This window comes from Saccostrea echinata, unplaced genomic scaffold (assembly GCF_033153115.1).
Source record: "Saccostrea echinata isolate AGI-Se365-2 ecotype Australia unplaced genomic scaffold, CSIRO_AGI_Sech_v1 ptg000023l, whole genome shotgun sequence".
In the NCBI taxonomy this organism is placed as follows: Eukaryota; Metazoa; Mollusca; class Bivalvia; order Ostreida; family Ostreidae; genus Saccostrea; species Saccostrea echinata.
This window is the reverse complement of record NW_026889772.1, coordinates 13,550,928-13,571,937: the sequence shown is the minus strand read 5'-3', so window position 1 is coordinate 13,571,937 and position 21,010 is coordinate 13,550,928. Positions and strand designations below refer to the sequence as shown.

Sequence of the window (21,010 nt, the reverse complement as noted above, 5' to 3'; positions counted from 1 at the left end):
TGTCATGTCATTATACAAATATATGCTAATAACACACCCTTCAATTTTGGGGCACCTAGAACAGTTTAAAAAATCCCTAGACCAAAAGAATTTAATATATGGAGAAAGTGATACAGTGCTTTAGGCCTGCATAGACCTGAAATAAAAATACATGATTTTAAGGATAAATTCGGATATCTTTACGTAAACAGTAATTTTTAATGATTTCTGAGATAACGCCATGATTTCTGTTGCTTTGATGCATTGATATATCTTGTCTTTGATAAATAAAAATAGATTATATTGACACATTTGGTTTTGTAATATTAGCATCTGGTTGGAAGAAATTTAATTTTGACAAAGTGTTCTCTATTTCATACCTCATTTTGTGGCATAAACAAACTATAATAACCAAAGTATTATTTCCTCTAAAACTTTCATAGCATTTCGCTATACAGCTATGTAAACTCTCAAGCACAACAATTAAAATACCCATTTCAATAAAATAAACTGTTACTTTAGTTACTTATTTGATACAGTCGTTTTAATTTTGACACTAACGTCGATAGGTTTTTGTCGATGTTGACAATAGTCACAGTTCTGCGATGGCTTTAAGCTGTCATCCTAGGATACTACACATGTACCAATGACAAAATCCATGCTGTTTTGATTTATCTAACAATCCATAAACATTATATCGAAGAAATTAGCTGTTTATAATGACTATATAGTTGTATAATTTCGGCATTAGCGTATATAGTACTTTTAGCTATGTTTATATTTCGCATTATTAAATGATCAGGAAATCTGGTGTTCTCTGATTGGTCCAGACTTTATTTCCTTGCGTGTGCCTCAGAGTGAGTTCAACCCATAATGAGATTCTCATAGGCTTATTTCTTTTCCTTCTTGTCCAACCATAGCTTTGCTTACATTTTTATCGACCAATCAAATTGTTCGTTTTAAAGCACCTGTCGTTGGAAATTCAAATATGAAAGACGCCAGTATTGAAAAGTCTTAACTCATTTATTATTAATTAGTGAAGTATTTATTATGATCCCTAAACGAAGTTTGGGAACATATTGTTTTTACTTTCTTTTTCAAAATTCCTTCTCCGGTACTTTTTTGTCTGCGAGTGTTCTTGGAAACTACTCATCCGATTGAGATGAATCCTTTTTAGGGTGAACAAGCATGCTGTATACATGTGCGGAACGAGGGTCATTTTGTGTGCATTTTTACGTGAGTGCGCGTGCAATGAGTAAAATGACAGATATACTTGATATAGCTATAACTTTTACATTTTTTATTAATTAACTTTTACATTTTTATGAAATGCTTTGAAATTCAAAATATAAAGATACTAGTATATTAATAGTGTAGAAAAGATGATATGGTCGAATTAGGATGAATTCATGCACATGCGCTTTGCTTGATTGGCTGAAACAAAAATCTCAATATTTTCCTTGAATTTGACAAAATTCTTTGAATTTTAAGATATACGTATATATTATAACTTAAGGTTCTACATAAGGTTCTACAATATGTTATGCATAAATTCTTGAAAAAGACGCGCATGCACGTGTTCTGATATTTGATTGGCTGAAACTATAAATGGATATAACCTCTTGAGTTTTCAACGAAACAGAATGAAATTTAGAATATAGATGGGTATAATAGATTCCTACATTATGCTTAGATCTATCAAAATTAAATGCAAGGACATAAACGTACGTACGTTTGCTGAAATCTGATTGGTTAATACATTATAGGCTGTATCTCTCTTACTATTAATTATAATTCTTTGAAATTTAAGACATTGTCATATGTTATAAGGCACAAAAAGAATATTTATGTGAGAAATCTAGAAATATGCGCATGCACGTTTGCTGAAATCTGATTGGCTAAGGTTATTAGTATTTATAACGTTCTTAATTGTTAACCAAAGAAGATGAAATTCAGATTATATATAAATAATACAAGTTCCTACATTATTCAATCATCAGATATGAAGATGATATGATACCTGTTTGTTTGATATTCATGTTGCTGTAACTTTCTATTGTAACAGAGTTAAAAGTGGCTATGCGTTGTATATAATGAGGCCACGCTCCTACTAGCACTAGCTAGTGGGTTAACCCTTTAGCTCAGTCGGTAGAGCGTTGGATTTTAAATCTGAGGGTTATAGGTTCGAGCCACAGTGTGGACACCCCTAGCTAATCGGTCATACTATGTTCTCAGTGAAATTCTTTGAAATTTAAATTGGAGCTCTTTCTTATGACATTCTATCAGATTTTCTACACGAATATGGTATTTTTCGAAATCATGTGCTTGCACGTGTACTTAAATCTGATTTCCTTATTCTCACTGTGCAATATTTGTATTGTTTTTTCTTCAAAATGCTTTTAAAAATAAGTTGATAAAGTCTATAATACAAAGGTTTTGCTTAATCTGTTGAAGCATATAGGAAATATGGTCCAAAGGGAATGGGGGTGGGCGTTTTGGGAACATCAGTAACGGTCTCTGTTACGATTAGAACTAGTTGTTTTCAAATCTTGCTTTCTCCTTTGTTTAACAGTTGTTAGATTGTTGAAGTATAATTATGATATGTTCTTACATGAAAACATTACGAGTTTTAATATTTGTTGGAAACAAGAACAGTAGTGTTAAAATGTTGTTGAATTCCTGTTATTTCAAAAAAGGATACTGATTTTTGTCTTCGATATACCCGTGACTATACGAGGGTTGTCCCAAAATTCCGTAGACTGAGTTCATATCTATTACAGATATCAACGTATCTTAACATAATTTTGTGGGTGTATTAAATGTGTTTTTAGCTGATCAATTACGATGTTTTAACAACATTACTTGAAAAACGTAGGAGTAATAAGAATTTCAATGTTACCGTGTCCTCCCACCCGGCGCAATCTCCGACATAAAAAATACCGGTACGTAAAATAACAGAATTGTTAAAGTTTTTCAAAAGTAGGTCATACTTTATGTTTGTTTGTTTTTAACGTCTCTCTCAAGGTTAAATTATGTAAAAATAGGTTAAACTCCAAGGTCAAGAGGTCAAATATGTTGGTACCCAAACAAAAGTCTTGTCATAAGGAATATACGTGTGAAATATGAATGCCCAGACAAAAAGACTAACAGACAGAAAGACGGATGTTCAGACCAAAAAATATTTGTCCCCCGAATCTTCGATTACAGGGGTATTGAAAAGGCATGAAAGTATACATTACATCAATTAAACATATCACAGAAAGTCATGCAGATCATGCTCTTGAGTATAGAATAAGTTGGGAGAATCTATCATAGCTGAATAGTGTAAAAATTCATTGAAGTATCCTTTATCAAAATATTTTAAATACAACTGGATGTCCTATTTTACTTTGTGTTAAAATGGGACATATGACAATATTAAGAGCTACCATAGCAGGGAAAACTAAGTATGCAAACCAAGTTATCTTTCTTTCTCAATTAAGTGTGATATCTCCTGTATAGTGGCTCACTGTTCGGACAAATTTATGTTACTTAGCCATTTTTTTCATCAATTACACTTCATTGATATATTAAATCGTAGAAAAGGTATTTCAATTATTGTACCTTTGTCTACATGTCTGAAAATAAAATGGATGAAAGAGAATTGAACCTGATCCCTTAACTTAAGGGAGTACTTGTAAAAGAAAAATTCATGGTTTATTTAAAATTGTTCATGGACGGAACCAATGTTCTTCTAAAAAAGTTCTTGACTCATACTAATGGGTTGAGGTTTTTTAACCTTCTTCTGCAGACAGTTATAAGGGACCAGGCAAAATTTATCACAATGATGGGACCGGTACAAAACAAAATTCTCAATAAAAAAAAATTACATGTCCCATGGCATTCAAACTTTAAAAAAATATTTGTCCCATGCATTTAGGCTTGTAAAAAAAAAGTTAGCGTCCCATGGTTATATCTAGATGTTCATGAGATTTTTGGAACAAAAATAACAAGAAGTGCATTGATAACAATTTTAGTTACTGAAGGAGTTTTTCAGATTACAGATATTTCAAACATCGATGAAAGTTTTTTGGATTGATTAAACGATGAAAGTTTTCTGAATTGATTAAACTTGAGACGTACACCATTCGTGTATAAAGTACATGATTGATTCTGATGATGCTCTAGAATTTTTTAGTGGAATATTTTGAATGCATGATATTTATTGAAATGATTTGTTTGTTTATTATATTCATAACGTTTATTAACATTGTTACTTTGTTAATTTTCCCATTAATTTGAAGATTTATGTTGCAACTTGTATCCTTCCTTTGACTTAAAAGATATGACTTTTTTGGAAAAAATAAAATATAAAATATTTTTAAATATTATAAATGTATCTCTTGTGTTAAGAACTGTAACTCATTATTAAAAAGTTTGTGTCACATGGGTACTTAATGCTAAAAAAAGTTTTTGTCCCATGGTTTTTTTTTTTTTCGATGAAAAAAATCATTGTCCCATACCTATTGGACTGGTCCCATCATTGTGATAAATTTTGCTTGGTCCTTTGGTTATCGTAGGGAAGAAATTGAAAAATAAAAAAAAATGAATATAAAGTAAAATATACGTGTACGGTCTAATTTTTCCGTTTGAAGACCTCTAAAACATACTTAAAGGACATGGTTCATACTGCTAGTTTGGTATTAAATCATTAGGTAAAATTTCTGAAAATCAAACAGAGGTTCAAAATACATTTTCAAACAGAAAATCAAATTTCCCTAACAAAAATACTTTAGTAGACTTAAGATAATTATCGGAAACTATAGTTAATTATCGTGATAACTTTGACACCATGGAAACTATAGTTAAATATAGTGATGACTTTGACACTTTGATTTACTTTAGTTATAACTTTGAAACTTTTTACTTACTAAAGTGATATCTATGAAAACTTTGATTTACTGTAGAGTTAACTTTGACACTTTGGTTTATACAGGTCAGATACTTTATATCGCTCTGTATAAGGTAATAACTCTACACATCAAGTTTGAAATACCTAATGGCATTTGCATTGTGAAACAGTGACCACTTTCTAATGTACCATACTAATAAAATAAAACATAAGTGGGTCTTTAATTTTCTTCATTAAAAGATTTGATATTTTTAAAAAGTGAAAGGAGAGACCGACCTAATTTATTAATTTAGAATTATCTTGCCATTACTAATTATTGAAAAATTATGTTTTAGTTTTAGGAATAAGATTTTAAATGAAAGGTATTCAATAGAAAGTGCATGGAATTTTCATATTGTAAATGCATGACATTAACAGCTATCTTTCATCAAGGACAAAAAAGTCTGCATTACTAGTAAATATCCTAGTTTTAAAATTATATATGACTTCTATCCCACAAAACTGATTTACTCTAGGGATAAGATGACACTTTGAATGTTGATATTGTTATCACTTTGAATACTTTGATTAATTTTAGAGATTACTATGATACTTTGATTAAATATAATGATCACTATGACACTAAAGTGTTCACTGTAAAAACTTAGTGTTTACTATGACACTAAAGTGATAACTTTTTAAAAATTTGATTTACTTTTAATTAATTATGACTTTGACACTTTGATTTACTTGAGTTAATTAAACAAACCATAATTACTTATAGTAAACTATACTTCACTATTGTATTTTTTTTTAACTCATCTGAAGAACAAAATATCATCAGTACATCATATGAGACAATGTTTATGTTATTAACAATTTACGATTACTTTATATGGTGAAATTATACACGTTGGTGTGTGCTAAATTTTCAAGGGTTTGATAATATTTCAACAAAGGTGTCAAGTTCTAAGAAAGGAAATGCATTCCAAAGGAGTGTAAAGACTTAGTATAAGATGAATCAAGAGAACACCAAATGAAAAGACATCATTGTATTTATTTATGGTTTCGTATACCAGCACTGAAAAATGATAAACACAATTGGCTTTTATTTGATCTTAAAGGTTAATAGAGGTTTGAATAATGCATGGCGGCAGATAAACATAGATTTCATAAATGCAACTGATATTAAACTTAATAAACCTGGTTTATTATGCCAAGGACATGAAAAGAACAAAGCTAATTTTAATGAAAATGATCTAGAGAGGATATACATGTTTGGAATTCTTAACTTTTTTGAGCTACGTGCTGAAAGACACATTGTGTTATAAAGAATGATGACCTTTGGAACTTCAATGTATCCGGATAAAAAAAACTGTCAATGTCATCAACTCTGAAATATTTATGGCACTTGCAAAAATGTGTATTAACAGAATTTTCACCACTCTACTTTCGAATTATTAGTAAAATATTTATTTTATAATAAACATTTATTGAATATTTCCTTTTCTTTATGTCAACCATTGGAAAAATATTCTTAGAAATTGTTGAATATGTGCATAAAATATATAATTACAATAGGTATTAGTTCTAAAATTATGTACAATTCGGTTTTTTAAATACTTTTATCTGAAGTTTCTTCATTGGTTTACTTACAGGGACTAAAATAAATACCTTACAAATGAACAAATCTTATCTAATCTCTGGTTGTGTAAAACGAAGAAAACAGGCCTTTTTAATATACATTAAGTAAATAAGACATAATATTGGCGGTTTCAATTGGTTTTACGAAGCGTTAATAAAAACCTTAGCTTCTACATTAAATGCCAGTCAAAATGTCAGGCTGTTTTTTAAGAAGGCGACAAGAATTAAATGCCAAGTCCATCGATTCATTTGTTTTTTATTGATAAATACGGATTTGTATTTTTATCAGTACATCCGATCTCAATCCATAATCTTTAGATAATGGTATAAGTTTTTTAATGCGTCATTTAGACTGAGTGATTTGGAACGTAATTTTGTGACCACCCTTATAATGACAACCATCGAATGGCCATACAGATTTGTATATGAAATGTATACGAAATAAGTCGTTTAAAAAGCAATTTAAACTTTTATGTATAACCTTGATATTTATTGTTGTTTTGTTTTTGAGTTAAGGAGATTTTAAAGAGAAGAGAGAAGCAGAAGACAGAGCATGGAAATTGGAGTTTCAGTAAAGCAAAATCGTTTGCCTAAAGAAAAGAGAGCAGGTACTTTATTTATTGCTTTTAATGATGATTTCATTGAAACTTTATTTCATAATTATATTAAAAAAAACGATGCAGAAATGACAAATTACTAAATTAAATTAAAATGCAAAATGTGATTTTTTGATGAAACTGGTGGGCGTAAAAGTTCTAAAATATTTAAGTGCACAGTTAGTAAATTTGTTGCGTGAAATGTGATGGTACGGGGGTATAATTATTTTCTTTCTTTTTGATTTATTAGGTCACCTGAGTCACTCAGGTGACCTATTGCTATCCGTTCTCGTCCGTCGGCGTGCGTCGTGCGGTGTGCGTCGTGCGTCGTGTGTTAACATTTGAACATTTTTAGCTTCTTCTCTGAAACCGCTTAACCAATTTCAACCAAATTTGGCATATAGCATCTATGGGTAAAGGGAAACAAAAATTGTGAATTTCATGGTCCCTGCCCCCCTGGGGCCTGAGGGGTGGGGCTAAAACCACCAAAAATAATGCAATCTTTAAAAATCTTCTTCTTTACTCCTGGACATCAAGCAGTCAAACTGTTGGCATCATTGTAGTAAGCATTGAGACCTCTACCAAAATTGTGAAATTCATGGCCCCAGGGTCAGGGGTTCTGGTGCTAGGGTGAGGCTATATAGATCATATAGTGAAAGTGCATTATTTCTTTGAAAATCTTCTCCTCTGCTCCTGGGTATTAAATAAAGTAACTAAGTACATAGTAATGAAGAACAAGAGTGCCTCTTTCAAAATTATGAAATTCATGGCCCCTGGGTCAGGGTTTCTGGTGTTAGGGCGGGGCTCTATTGATTATATAGAGAAAATGCATTAATTCTTTGAAAATCTTCTTCTCTGCTCCTGGGTAGTAAATAAACTAACTAAGTACATAGTTATGATGAGCAAGAGTGCCTCTTCCAAAATTGTGAATTTCATGGCCCCAGGGTCAGGGGTTCTGGTGTTAAGGCGGGGCTCTATTGATTATATAGTAGAATTGCATTAATTCTTAAAAAATCTTTTTCTCTGCTCCTGGGTATTAAATATACTAACTAAGAACATAGTTATGGTGAGCATGACTGCCTTTTCAGAAATTGTGAATTTCATGGCCCCAGGGTCAGGGGTTCTGGTGTTAGGGATGGGTTCCATTGATTATATAGTAGAATTGCATTAATTCTTTAAAAATCTTTTTCTCTGCTCCTGGGTATTAAATATACTAACTAAGAACATAGTTATGGTGAGCATGACTGCCTTTTCAGAAATTGTGAATTTCATGGCCCTTGGGTCAGGGGTTCTGGTGTTAGGGATGGGCTCCATTGATTATATAGTAAAATTGCATTAATTCTTTGAAAATCTTCTTTTCTGCTCCTGGATATTAAATAAACTAAGTACATTGTTATGATGAGCATGGCTGCCTCAGAAATTATGAATTTCATGGCCCCTGGGTCAGGGGTTCTCCAGGTGTTAGGGCTTGACTCTATTGATTATATAGGGAAAAGGCATGAATTCTTTCAAAATCTTCTTCTGTGCGCCTGGGTATTTTTCAAACAAAGGAAGTGCATGGTTATGATAAGGAAGAATGCCTCATGGCCCTTGGGTCAGGGGTTCTGGTGAGGGGGGAAGAGCTCTATTGATTATATAGTGAAAATGCATAATTTCTTTCAAAATATATTTTCTACTACTGGTTATAAAGTAAAGAAACAAATGTATAGTTATAATGAGAAAGGGTGCTTCTTCCAGAATTGTGAGTTCATGGCCAATGTTCTGGGGTAAGGATGGGGCTTTATTAATTTAATACTATGGTGAAAATGCATTTCTTTGAAAATCTTCTATGCTTCTGGGGATGGTCAAGGCAAACAGAGTAAAAGTTTTAATATCCAAGGGTATTTTTACCAGAATTTTGAACATCTGGACCATTTAGTCAAAGTGTTCATAAGTCCTGGCCAGGGCTCTATTAAGTTGTATTCTGCTGAGCAAAGTTATTCCCCTTTGCCATTCACCTTTGATAATTTATCAATGTAAATAATGTATTTGAAAGCTTAGTAGAATAAGAGAATTATGCAAGATAATTTATTGTATAATAAAAAAGTACTTTCATAGTTTTAATGACTTGGAAATAATAGAAAAATAAAAATGAGACAAAAATAACTTCTCTTTTTAAATGTTCTTCAAAGGCGAAGAGAGGCCATTGTGAGAAGAAATAATATGGGGTTAAATGAAAGACATGACATTTTGTTAATATTCTGCAGGAATAGTGATAAATGGGGGGGGGGGGGGGGCAGATAGATACTAGACCAATTATTTTGTTGATGCTAATCATACTATTTTTCTTGCTTTTTGGGCAACAAAGCTTCATTTTTCAGTTTATGGATCCTCTAAATTGTTGTATTGTACTCAGGTGACCGTTAAAGCCCTTGGGCCTCTTGTTTGTTGTTTCTTTCGATTTTATTCGTATTTATTTTGTTTAAAATATGAGATATCTAATATTCATTACGTTGTTTTGTTTTGAATTGTGTTATGTTTGTTCAGGTTTATTTCAATTGAATGATACAAATCAAATTTGAAGTGTTTTATCTTGGATTTTACGTTTGTGCCTGAATAATAATTAATATTAAAGATTACAAATCTTGTTATTTCCCAAAGTTACTACACAAGAGATTTATGAAATACCTCACGTAATAAAAACAATTATTCTAAAGTGCTTTGGTACAAATAACTAAAATTATATTTTAATGGATTAAAACATATTAAAATATCTAATATATCTATATTATGCCAATTTTAATTTGAATAAAAATGAAAAGAATATGAATTTGGTATTTAAAAAAACAACAGAATATTAAAACATGAATATAAGAATGTCTCTCTAAGTATTGAGGGTGAGATAAAATGTTTTTACGTCCTCTGGGAGGATGTTCCTGAGAATCTGACATATATTTATATTCTCTGTACATATTTTCCTGATGTATATAACATTAGATACATTATACGTCTCAGAAAACACTTTGATTGAAAACTTGATATGTAGTATATTGATATATATATATATATATATATATATATATATATATATATATATATATATATATATATATATATATATATATATATATATAAACCTTGATATGGAGTACATCATTTATATCAGAAATGTTAGATAGTACTGATACTAAAGATCTGCTATTGAGTAGGATATGGATTGTAATTCTTATTAGAAGAGGAATTATAAAGATGAAGAATGAATTAATTAACTCATGCATTCTATTTTAGTTTTAAGAGCACTTCAAAATTCTACATGATATGTAGTTCACGACAGAAAAATTTTCATTCATTGTAGAATTGCTGAAAATATTTAAAGCTTTTGATGAGAATGGGGATGGAAAGGTTTCAAAGCACGAGCTAGCTCGAGCATCCAGGAGGACTGGAAGCAATAAAACACTCAAGGATATAGAAAAAGTACTCCGGACGATCCACACTGATTGTAAGACTTAATTATTAGCAGTAATAATTTACTTACAGGTTTCCTTAAACTTTTAACGTCTAAATGATGAGAATGATTATTTTATTCATATGAAGCAGAATTTATTCATAAAACTCCTATATGAAACAAAGTTCTCTTAATGTGCCTTCAGTTTGATATAAAGATATTTCGAAAACGTTTCAACAATTAACAATACTCAGTTTAATTCCTAAAATGATTTTATTTTCCAATTGAACTCGAAATAAAAGACACCACAGAATTTGAAACACCTGTTTCATATTTGATTTTTTCCGAGAAAAAACTTTGATGGCGAACTGATAACTAAACTTTATGTTAAACTTGATGACTTCAACTTTTCAATTGTCAACTTCACTTATTTATTAGCGATGTAACATTACATCCTGCATATAAGATTTAATGTCTCCTGGTTGATTCGATGCGCAAGAGTATTTCCTACATTGAACAATTTCTACAACAAGGCATGCTTTGACGAATCAGTTGATGATACAAGGATATTATGAACCTCATTTAAAGGCAGCAATTCGTAAATTTTATGGTAAAAAATGACCTTGTTTGCATATTCCATCCGTCGTTAAGTCAATTGATGAAATCATGCAAACTGTTTGGTCATCATTTTCACCCCGAATTATCAACGGATTTTCCCGTTCACCCGATCAAGACAAGGAACACACGGCAGATGTGTGACAGGTCGACAGGGGATGCTTACTCCTCCATGCACCTGATCCCACCTCTGTTTTTAGAGGTCCTTGCTCATAATTTATATTGTTTAAATTGACTTTTAAGAATGATCACTATTCGTTATTATCAAACATATTTTTTTGTTTTTCTGCATCTTTAGCTGATGGTTATATCACCTTTCCTGAGCTGGAGAAAATGTTAGCTGGACAGAGTGTTGAGATTGACTATGAAGATGAAATGTTACTTGCTAAATTTAATGAATTTGATTTGGATGGCGATGGATCCATTACAAAGAAGGAACTAAAAAAAGTGCTTCGCTCTATGGGATGTGAAATGCCAGAGGAGGAGGCAGAGGCCATGATTCGGGAAGCCGATAAAAATGGCGATGGTGTCATCAGCTTTGATGGTAAACAGATTTGATTCTTATTTTATGTGTTATGTATTGTACATTGAATGTTTTATATATTGTGTTATCATGGCAACACACTTAATACCTGTCCTCCCTTAAATCTATTTTAACAGAGTTTAAGGCTGTTTTAACAAGTGGGGACTTCTAATGGCCACCTACCTTTTCACCTGACAACAAATACTGTGTTGAGACTTTTGAGAAGAAGTTAGTCTCTTATCATTGTGATCAAAGACTTCTACACAGCATAAACAGAACATTGTAATAATCACGATGTAAATGATGAATTCTCTATGTTAAACCATTATCATGTGAATGACTGACTATGCTTTGTAACATACGAAAAACGTATTCATGTTAAAGTCTGTATATATCTCTCAGCCCACATTCATCATCGAGTATAAAGCTTGGTAATTTTCCATTAAATATCATTGTTTATCAATCATTCATTCAATCAATTCAGAATAATCGTAAGAAAGAAAAATAATAACAACAAGTGTTTCATTTCGTGCTACATCGAGCATGATAGAGTATTGTCAAAGTATTACCAAAGTAATCAAATTGAGAAATGCTTTACCAGTCGGTGTTTTTATTTTAGAAATTCTTATTATGCAGGATATTGTGTTTTATCTTAGGGAGGCTTGAGTAATTTAACCTAGTGCTATGCAATTTCTCATTTCTTAAAACCGTATTCTTTATGTAAATAATATTGTAAAGTTCGAAAAGTGTTTTCCACATAAATCTTTATTTTATTAAAGTTTATCATTTCCAGTGTTTTGATTGATGTGTTAAAAAAAATATAATGTCGAACAGGTCGGCGAAATATTGGACAATTATGACTTTTTACGTCACACTGGATTTGTATTTGTTAATCTTCGGCTTAGGCTGGATCATCCGACACAAGTCAGCAAGCTATATATCTAATCTGCATTCTTTGGTATTCAACAGTAACGTAAAAGGTATAGCAACACATTTATGGTCTGGGTTCTCTGGCAGAATGTGGGTTGTCGTTCCTTGCATCGGACCAAATTGTTAACTTTGACCTAACGACCCCAGGGAAACAATTTAGTTCTCGGATTCCATTAAACTATGGTTGCGCAGCCATTAAATGTATAATATTATCAAGAACAAAAATTAAAAATATCTCAAAAGACTTGTATATTCAAACAATAGAAGTGATAGGTACCGAAGGTGCTGAAGAGGAAAGAACCCATATAATTACAAGATACCTATGACCACAATGCTCACCTGAGTCATTTTGGCCTCACATTAGGATATTTAGGATATTTTCCAATATATTCCTTTGAAAAAAAATATCACTATTTTGGCCCCACCCTATTCCCAGGGATCATGATTTGAATAAACTTGAATCTACACTATCTTAAAAAGCTTTTATATCATCAAGACCAATCATGCATTTGATATTGAGAAAAATGATGTTTAAAGATTTTTTCTTTGTATTTCTTTATAAAACATTGATCATCCATTATGGCCCAACCCACTCATACAGGTCATGTTTTAACTTTGAATCTACACTACCTGATGATGCTCCCATATAAACATGTCTAAGCTTCTTGAGAAGAAGATTTTTAGATTTTTCCCTATTTATCTTAATGTAAAATTTTTGATCGTCCATCGTGGCTCCACTCTATTCCTGGGGGTCATGATTTGAACAAAATTGAATCTGTACTTCCGGAGGATGCTTCCATATCAATATTATTAATCATGCTTACTGTTCTTAATAATGATAATAAGGGGTTATGATTCGAACAGACTTAATATAAAATGTAATTAATGTTTTACATATCTTTCAACTTTCCTAGCCCAAGATATCATGAGAAGGAGATTTTTAAAAGCGTTTTTCCTAAAAGTTTCCATGTACAACTTTGATAGCAAATGGTGGCCCCATCCTATCCTTGATGGGTTATTATTTGAACAAACTCAAATTTACGCTATGTGAAATGAAGCTTAAACATAAGATATACCTCTCTGGCCCAGTGGTCCTTGAGAAAAAGATTTTTGAAAGATGCCATCTCAATTTTTACTATTTTTGATTATCTCCCCTTGAAAGAAGGCCTGACCCTTGTTTTGAACAAATGTGAATCCCCCTTACAGAAGGAAGCTTTTTGGCAAGTTTTGTTGAAATTGGCTCGGTGGTTCTGGAGAAGATGAAAATGTGAAAAGTTTGTGACAACATCAACGATAACTACAGCTAGACAACAGACTGTTTTTGATCAGAAAAGCTCACTAAAGCCTCCGGCTGAGGTGAGCTAAAATGGAATGGCCCTTGTCTTTTGTTGTTTTTATAACCATGCCCATGGTGGTGTCAATTTTGAAACTTTAAATTCACTAGTTGATTTAAATGACACCATCAAAATTCTACATGCAACTTGTATTAAACGTCCTTTCGGTAAATAAAGATTGGTTAATACACACCTTATACTACTAGTTACAGTCTTAAATAGATTGAATATTCTGAAGTTTTGGGAAGAAGTTTTGAATAATCCAATCATCTGGACATACAGGGCACATGGCAATCATCTGTCTTGTTTATATTTAACATTTAACTGACGTCAACGGAAATAGGATGCATGTTATAGTTCATGGCCGTTAAATGAAGCTTTAATTCTTTTTGTCGTCTCTTTGTATAAGATACCAAAGATACCGAAGATAATCTGCAATTAAATTCTTATCATATCGATGCATGCAGTGTGGGAACATATACTGCATGTTTAACGGGTCGGATTTTAATACCTTGTGTTTTTAATTTGTCTTCACGATATATTAAAGAGCAGGCTCTCTGACATCACAAACAACTGCTTCCCCAATAAAAATGGAACTCAGAAATTTTTACTTCTTCACATTGGTCATCCACAAAATTATTTTGCCAAAAACCATTCGAAGATTATGCCAGACGATGGGTCAAATCCTTTTTACTTTGTCAGAATGGGTTAAAAATATTAAGTTGATGTTGAAATATCGTGTTAACGGTCGAAGAGCAATACAAAAACCATCTATCCTTCTATCTTCAGTAATTCAGAAGTGAAAGAAGAATTAGATAGATTACCCGATTAATGTGTACTGGGTACTGGTCTCAGCTTACAAAGCAGGTAACAACATAATCTTAGTTTTTAAAATTCATCATTACAACTGCATTTTAGATGAGCATGGATTTAATTCTACAATTAGTATACCAACTTATACTCATAGTTCCTTTTATAAAGAAAATATTCTTCAAAATCGTGTTAGTTTTAAATATTTTAGCTATTCCTATAAAGCAAATCCAATTTGAACTACTATACCCCCAAAAAGATATACAGAGGGTTCTAGCTAAAATTCTACCAAGCCTCTTTCTTTATTCCTCGCAAAAATTACTAGTATAATATCAGTGAAGGAAAAACTTCATGAGTACTGTCTAGCATCATATTCCAGAAGTTGTATTTATCAGATGTGGATTTATAAAAACTCAAAGGAACTTTAAGAAAAAAATGAAATCACAAAATTTTGTCTTAATTTATAGCATCAAAACGTATAAATTTTCTACACTTCATACAAGCATTCCCATATCTTTTTAAATTTTATCCTAAGCAATCAATCAAAATTGATAACAACCTATTTTTTGAAATGAATTTTGTTGACAACTTGAGTAAGAATTGACTTTTTCTGTGGTTATGTCGTCATTTTTTTTTTTTTTTTTTTTTTTTTTTTTTTGTGAAAAGATACTAAAGGCAAACTGATAACCAAACCTTATGAAAAACGTAATGACTTGAATTTTTCTATCGACAACCTCCCTTATTTATGTAGCAATATGCCATCATCTCCTGCTAAATGAGTTTATGTCATCAGTTGATATGGCAGGCTCACTGATAAATTGATATTACAGGGATTTCAACAGCCTCGTTTAAAGTCAGCATTTCGTAAATTTTCTAGTCGTTATAATGACCTTGTTAGCAAATATAACCTATCACTGGTTCGTATTTTGGCTGACTTGTTTCATACTAATTGTTAAGCCTTATTTTTTTTGTACGAAATTGACTACGGATAGTTCCGTCTACCTGATCAATACATGGGGCTCACGGCGGGTGTAACAGGTCAACAGGGGATGCTTACTCCTCCTAGGCACCTGATCCTAACTATGGAATTTCAAGGGGTCCGTGTTTTATGCCCTCTCCACATATTTAGACTGTATGTGGATTTTTTTTTTAGATCGATCACTGTTCGTTATCTTTACCTTTTACATATGCAAGAGCATGTTCCAATTACCTAAAATTTTTAAAAAACGATATAGGCAAGTTACAAATAAGTTGATGATACAAGGAAATCTAATTTAAAGTCAATCTTTTGCAAATTATGAGGTCTGTACAATGACCTTGTTTGCTAATTAATCTATCGTTACGTTGATTGTTGACTGACGTCTTTCATACATAAGCCATAATTTCATATTGAAATGTCTACGGATTTCTGTTCACTCGATCATGTCAAGGAAATACATGGCGGTGTGTGACCAGTCGACAGTGGATGCTTCCTCCTCCACGGCACATGATCCGTACTATGTTTGCAGAGGAATGTTTTGGCCTCGCTCATAATTTGAATTGTTTAAATAGACTTTATTCGTTATCTTCACATTTCTTATTATACAAACAAGTTCTCTGAAGCCGATATAAAACAGATGCTGGAGTTCCTCATTGTCAATATCTGTATAGAATTGGAGGCCAGGTCTCCTAGCAATCTTTTGGAAATTCCAAAGGGCACAAAAGGCGCTCCTTTATTAAAAGACCTGTTTTATTTTTCTATGAAGCAGAATTCAAAAACTTCTACATGAGAGGAAAATCCTTGCTGTGACTGTCAACTCTTTATTTAGATACATCGATGACAATTTATCAATAAGGCTCGGGAATAGAAACACACAACTTGTTCGATAAAAATAATCGATCAAATCACAAATAATGGAGAACGTGTTATCAATTAACAATAAAGTAGTTTCTTTTTTCATATGCCGACTCGATATAACCCAGTGAACTCAAAATAAAAGTTACCTCAGAGTATGTTTCATATTTGGATGTATAAATGGCTTAAGACGAAAATGGCCAACCAGGTTTCTCCATCATTTCAAATGTATCTTTGGCGCAAGATTTACGCGAAATGCTTATATCCGCGAAGGAACCACGAAATAAATTGAAAACACACAGCCTCGGTGATTCAATTATTATAGTTTAATACACAAATGGCATTAATTATTGGGCAAATTGATTGATAAATTTACTACTAAAACAATTAATCGATATCGATTAAGCTTTGTGTAAAACAAAAATTATCATGTTTCCAAAATATATGTTTACTGTGAAAAAGACACCCCCAACACATACGTGCTAATGAATGAAAAAATATTACCTTATAGAATATGAAAATAATAGTACCAGTAATAACGTGTTTTAAGTATTTAACACTAATTTTTAAAAAAAATAATTGTCCTTCAAAAGGTAAATTATACACCTACAGTGTTCATTAAAGGACAGTAAAAATTTCTGGCATCTGTAGGTCACCCTTACATCTATATATATTTACAATTATTGGTCTGAAGACTGAGGTATCTTTAAAACTTGTGAATAAAAAAATCTTTAATCAGTTTAGAGTCATAAAATTATATTTTGGTTTTTGTTTCTTTGTTTGTTTATTGTTTAACGTCTCTCTCGATAATTTTTCACTCATATGGAGACGCCACCACTTGCCGGTGGAGAGCTACAAATTTTGACCTATACTCGGCTCTTAGGACCTTTGAGCAGTGAGGGATCTTTTTCGTGCAAGCACCTACTGCGACACGGGACCTCGGTTTATACGGTCTCATCCGAAGGACCGGTGTCCACGTCCCACGGTGGGATTCGAAGCCGGTACGTAAGGATCAACTCCTTACACCATGACTCTAGAGCGAACGCTCTAACCTCTGTGCCACGCGGGCGACCTATATTTTGGTAGATCTACTAGTACTCGTATTGTTGATTTTTTATCATTGCAAAATTGCATGATAACAATACACGTACGATGTTTGACTCGCATAGCCAATGCAATTTTAGTGACGTGGTTATCTGTAGAACTATTAAAGCTTGAATTGATTGATATCAAAAATTTCATTTGTAATTATCATGAAGTATTAATTAATGGCTTGTCTCTTTTCATTCATCATGTTCATGTGTCCACCGAAAAATTGATTGTGCTAACCAAACAATGGGCCCTAATTAGAGTAAATGAACGGTTTAGCATTAGAAACTGAAAAACAGTACATAATTTGGAGGTTCATTTGAATTATAAATTAATATATTTATATTACTGACGACGACGATTTTATAGCGCGCTAATATTTTAACTGTGGCGGAACTATGGCGCTGTTTTTTTTTTTATCTGTAGCGATAAGGGATCTAACTGTGGCGGGTGCCGCCAAGTTAAAATGCCCATGAAGAATCCTGGTCAACTAACAAATAAACAGTAAAACAGACGGGATAACATCATCTCTTCCATCGTTAGGGTTTCTTTATTTATGTAATAATATTCCACCACTACCTGCATATGGTGATTATGTCATCCAACTGATTCGGTCAACAGGGGGTGCGAACTCCTCCTGGGCACCTGATCTAACCTCTTTAATTTCCAGGGGGTCCGTTTTTATGACCCGTTTTAAAAAAATTAATTATTAATTCTGATATTTTTAAGATTGATCTCTGTTCATTGACTTAAACCATTTAAAACAGAAATATGATATTGACAAATAAGTTTAGGTTATAGGGATTTCAGCAACTCTGTTTCAGGTCCCTATTTCGCAAACTCTTTGGTCGTTATAATGATCTTGTTAGCAAATACAACGAATCGTTCTGTTGTGTTTTGTTTGAGATCTCTAACATATAACTACTAGTATCACAAGGATAATTGACTCCTTTCTTTATACTATTGTCAAGTAAAAATACCATTTCAGTTCAATTTTTCCCTGACAAGGTAGGCTGAATTGTGTGGACTTAATTATGAGTTAGATTTCTTTTGGAAAATCAAAAGTGTTACTAAAGCGCAATTTAATATGAGGGACAATAAACATCAAGGGTTATCTCTCATTGACTCATGGAAAATTCAGTTTTATTGAATCCCTTCATGTCCAAAGACGGGAACAAATCATTCTAGAATTTGTATCAAAGATTTCTGTTATCTCTAATTCAATTTCGATGATTTGAATTATAATGATAGCAATGAAAAAGGTATATTGGAATGGATTTCTGTTCAAAGTAAAGATTCACATATCAAGCATCAAATATCACAAAATGTCTGATGAACAAATTATAAATAAAAAAAAATTGTACTTATTTGTTCGAACGAATTCTGCTGAACAGATGCAAACAATTTGCAAAATGTAACAAAAATAGACAAAGACAACATAAAAAATTCCTCTATCCTGCACAGTGTTTTAACTTCTCCAGTCTTCATAGTTTTTATCACGATTTAACTAAGACAATGAATCCATAACTATTCTCCAAATACAACACTTGGTAAAGATGATGTAGCAAATTCTGAAAAAGAAATGGACATACATTTGAACAATTCAACTGGATGTAAAGCTGAAGATGGATGTATGTAAATCAAGAAGAAAGAGCTAGTGAAATGATATTTGAAAACTGGAAATTTTCTTTTATATGAATATAAATAATTCAAAATTAAAGAAATTTAGTTGTGAATAGAAAACATAAATATCTCTCACATTAGCAGTATCATAAGAAAGAACCCTGGTCTTTATGCTTAACTGCAAAAGTGATTTGCTTTAAATTATAGATCTTAGAGATGTTGCTTCCTCTTTTATTTTATTTTTGTCTTCCTGTCATATTGAGTGAAATATATATATATATATATATATATATATATATATATATATATATATATAACTCTGATTTAGGCACTAAGTGGACCACACTATTATATATGGCTTAGGGAGACAATATACAATTTTTTTAAATTTGCTAATTTCTAAAAACAATTACCTAGGCAATGATCTCTAAAACACTGCTTATTTGTCTATGCCTTTGATTTTCCAAAAAAAAAACCTCCTAAAATTATACAAAAAAATTGGTCTCCCTAATATTTTATGTTTCTCTCATATGGCTTTTGGAGACCAGTGTATATTTTCTTAAATATAATTTGTGGCTTAGGTAGACCATTTTTTCTCCCCACAAATTTTCACTAAATTTACATAATATCTCCATCCGAAATAATTGTGTAAGGGACAATGAAAGATTATTGGTCAAGATCAAGGCACATGGTTTAATAACACTTTTTTTTTTTATATCCACTGAATATTATTTCCTTTAGTTCTCAAGAAAACCAGTCGCCCACATGGCGCAGTGGTTAGAGCATCTGCTCTAGAGTCGCGAAGTAAGGAGTTGATCCTTACGTCGCGGGTTCGATTCCCACTGTGGGACTTGGAGACCGGTCCTTCGGATGAAACCTTATAAACCAAAGTCCCGTGTCACAGTAGGTGCTGGCATGAAAAAGATCCCTCACTGCTCAATGGCCGTAAGTGCCGAGTACAGGACAAAATTTGCAGCTCTCCACCGGCATATGGTGGCGTCTCCATACGAGTGAAAAATTCTCGAGAGGGTCGTTAAACAACATACAATCAATCAATCAATCAAGAAGACCATTGTCGTTCTTCAGTCATTAAACACTGCATATCACCTCTAAAGATTTCTTAGCAATTGTTCTTCCATCAATGAAATATATAATGACGTATATATCAATTACACAATATTTAATCTACGTAATCCTACTTTAAATGATCCCTTTACAGATATAAATGTTTTAAGGATAAAATATCCTTCTATGTTTTTTTTTTCCAGGAATTAGCGTTGCAGCTATTTCAAACAAAAAAAAAAAATCTGCAACAGCTGCAAATATTAATTCCCATACTAACAACATTTATGATGATTATCTCACAATAGAATGGGCTTTTTGAGAATTATTAAAATTAAGAAAAATATTGTCTCAGAGCAGGGGATTGTCCTTGCCTTGTATGCCCTCTTTCTTTAGAGGTTGTGATAAGAATTCAGTAAAAGTAATATCTTCCATCCAGTATTGCAACATCTAGATGCATAGACCATACATCAGAACAATTCAAATGTTTAATAAAATTTTATTTAATTTGCAAAAAAGCTAAGTTACAGTCACTCAGGCATTATATTTTGATAATACACAATGAAAATGTCCAAAAAAAACCAAAAAAAAAAAAAACCCAGATACAGTGTATGTAAATCATTTGCAAATTTTCATCTACATATTTTTGCATTTGGTTTAAGAACACCAAAATATAT

General features: G+C 32.0%; 2 protein-coding genes across 3 annotated transcripts in view; one reads left to right on the top strand and one right to left on the bottom strand.

The window, feature by feature from the left end:
* The first annotated feature begins 6,877 nt into the window (after positions 1-6,877).
* On the top strand, positions 6,878-12,398 carry LOC133191508 (calmodulin-alpha-like). Its single transcript, XM_061327258.1, has 5 exons — positions 6,878-6,925; positions 7,005-7,101; positions 10,424-10,567; positions 11,427-11,672; positions 11,789-12,398. The coding sequence occupies exons 2-5, from the start codon at positions 7,047-7,049 to the stop codon at positions 11,821-11,823; spliced, it is 480 nt and encodes a 159-aa protein (XP_061183242.1). The 5' UTR covers positions 6,878-6,925; positions 7,005-7,046; the 3' UTR covers positions 11,824-12,398.
* Positions 12,399-18,931: 6,533 nt separating this feature from the next.
* The window catches only part of LOC133191506 (calmodulin-like), a 46,536-nt gene continuing 44,457 nt past the window's right edge, over positions 18,932-21,010 (bottom strand). The window contains exon 5 of one of the 2 annotated variants that reach the window (XM_061327257.1): positions 18,932-19,219. In XM_061327257.1, coding sequence (XP_061183241.1) covers positions 19,176-19,219 — 44 coding nt within the window. In that variant the 3' untranslated portion in view covers positions 18,932-19,175. The remainder of the gene's footprint in view (positions 19,220-21,010) is intronic. The other variant, XM_061327256.1, reaches the window with a different exon arrangement.

Bases quoted from the DNA above. Each gene is read 5' to 3' on its own strand.
- LOC133191508 (XM_061327258.1), top strand. From the start codon at position 7,047: ATGGAAATTGGAGTTTCAGTAAAGCAAAATCGTTTGCCTAAAGAAAAG. The intron at 7,102-10,423 runs GTACTTTATTTA...CATTCATTGTAG, and splicing joins GCCTAAAGAAAAGAGAGCAG to AATTGCTGAAAATATTTAAA. The intron at 11,673-11,788 runs GTAAACAGATTT...CTATTTTAACAG, and splicing joins TGGTGTCATCAGCTTTGATG to AGTTTAAGGCTGTTTTAACA.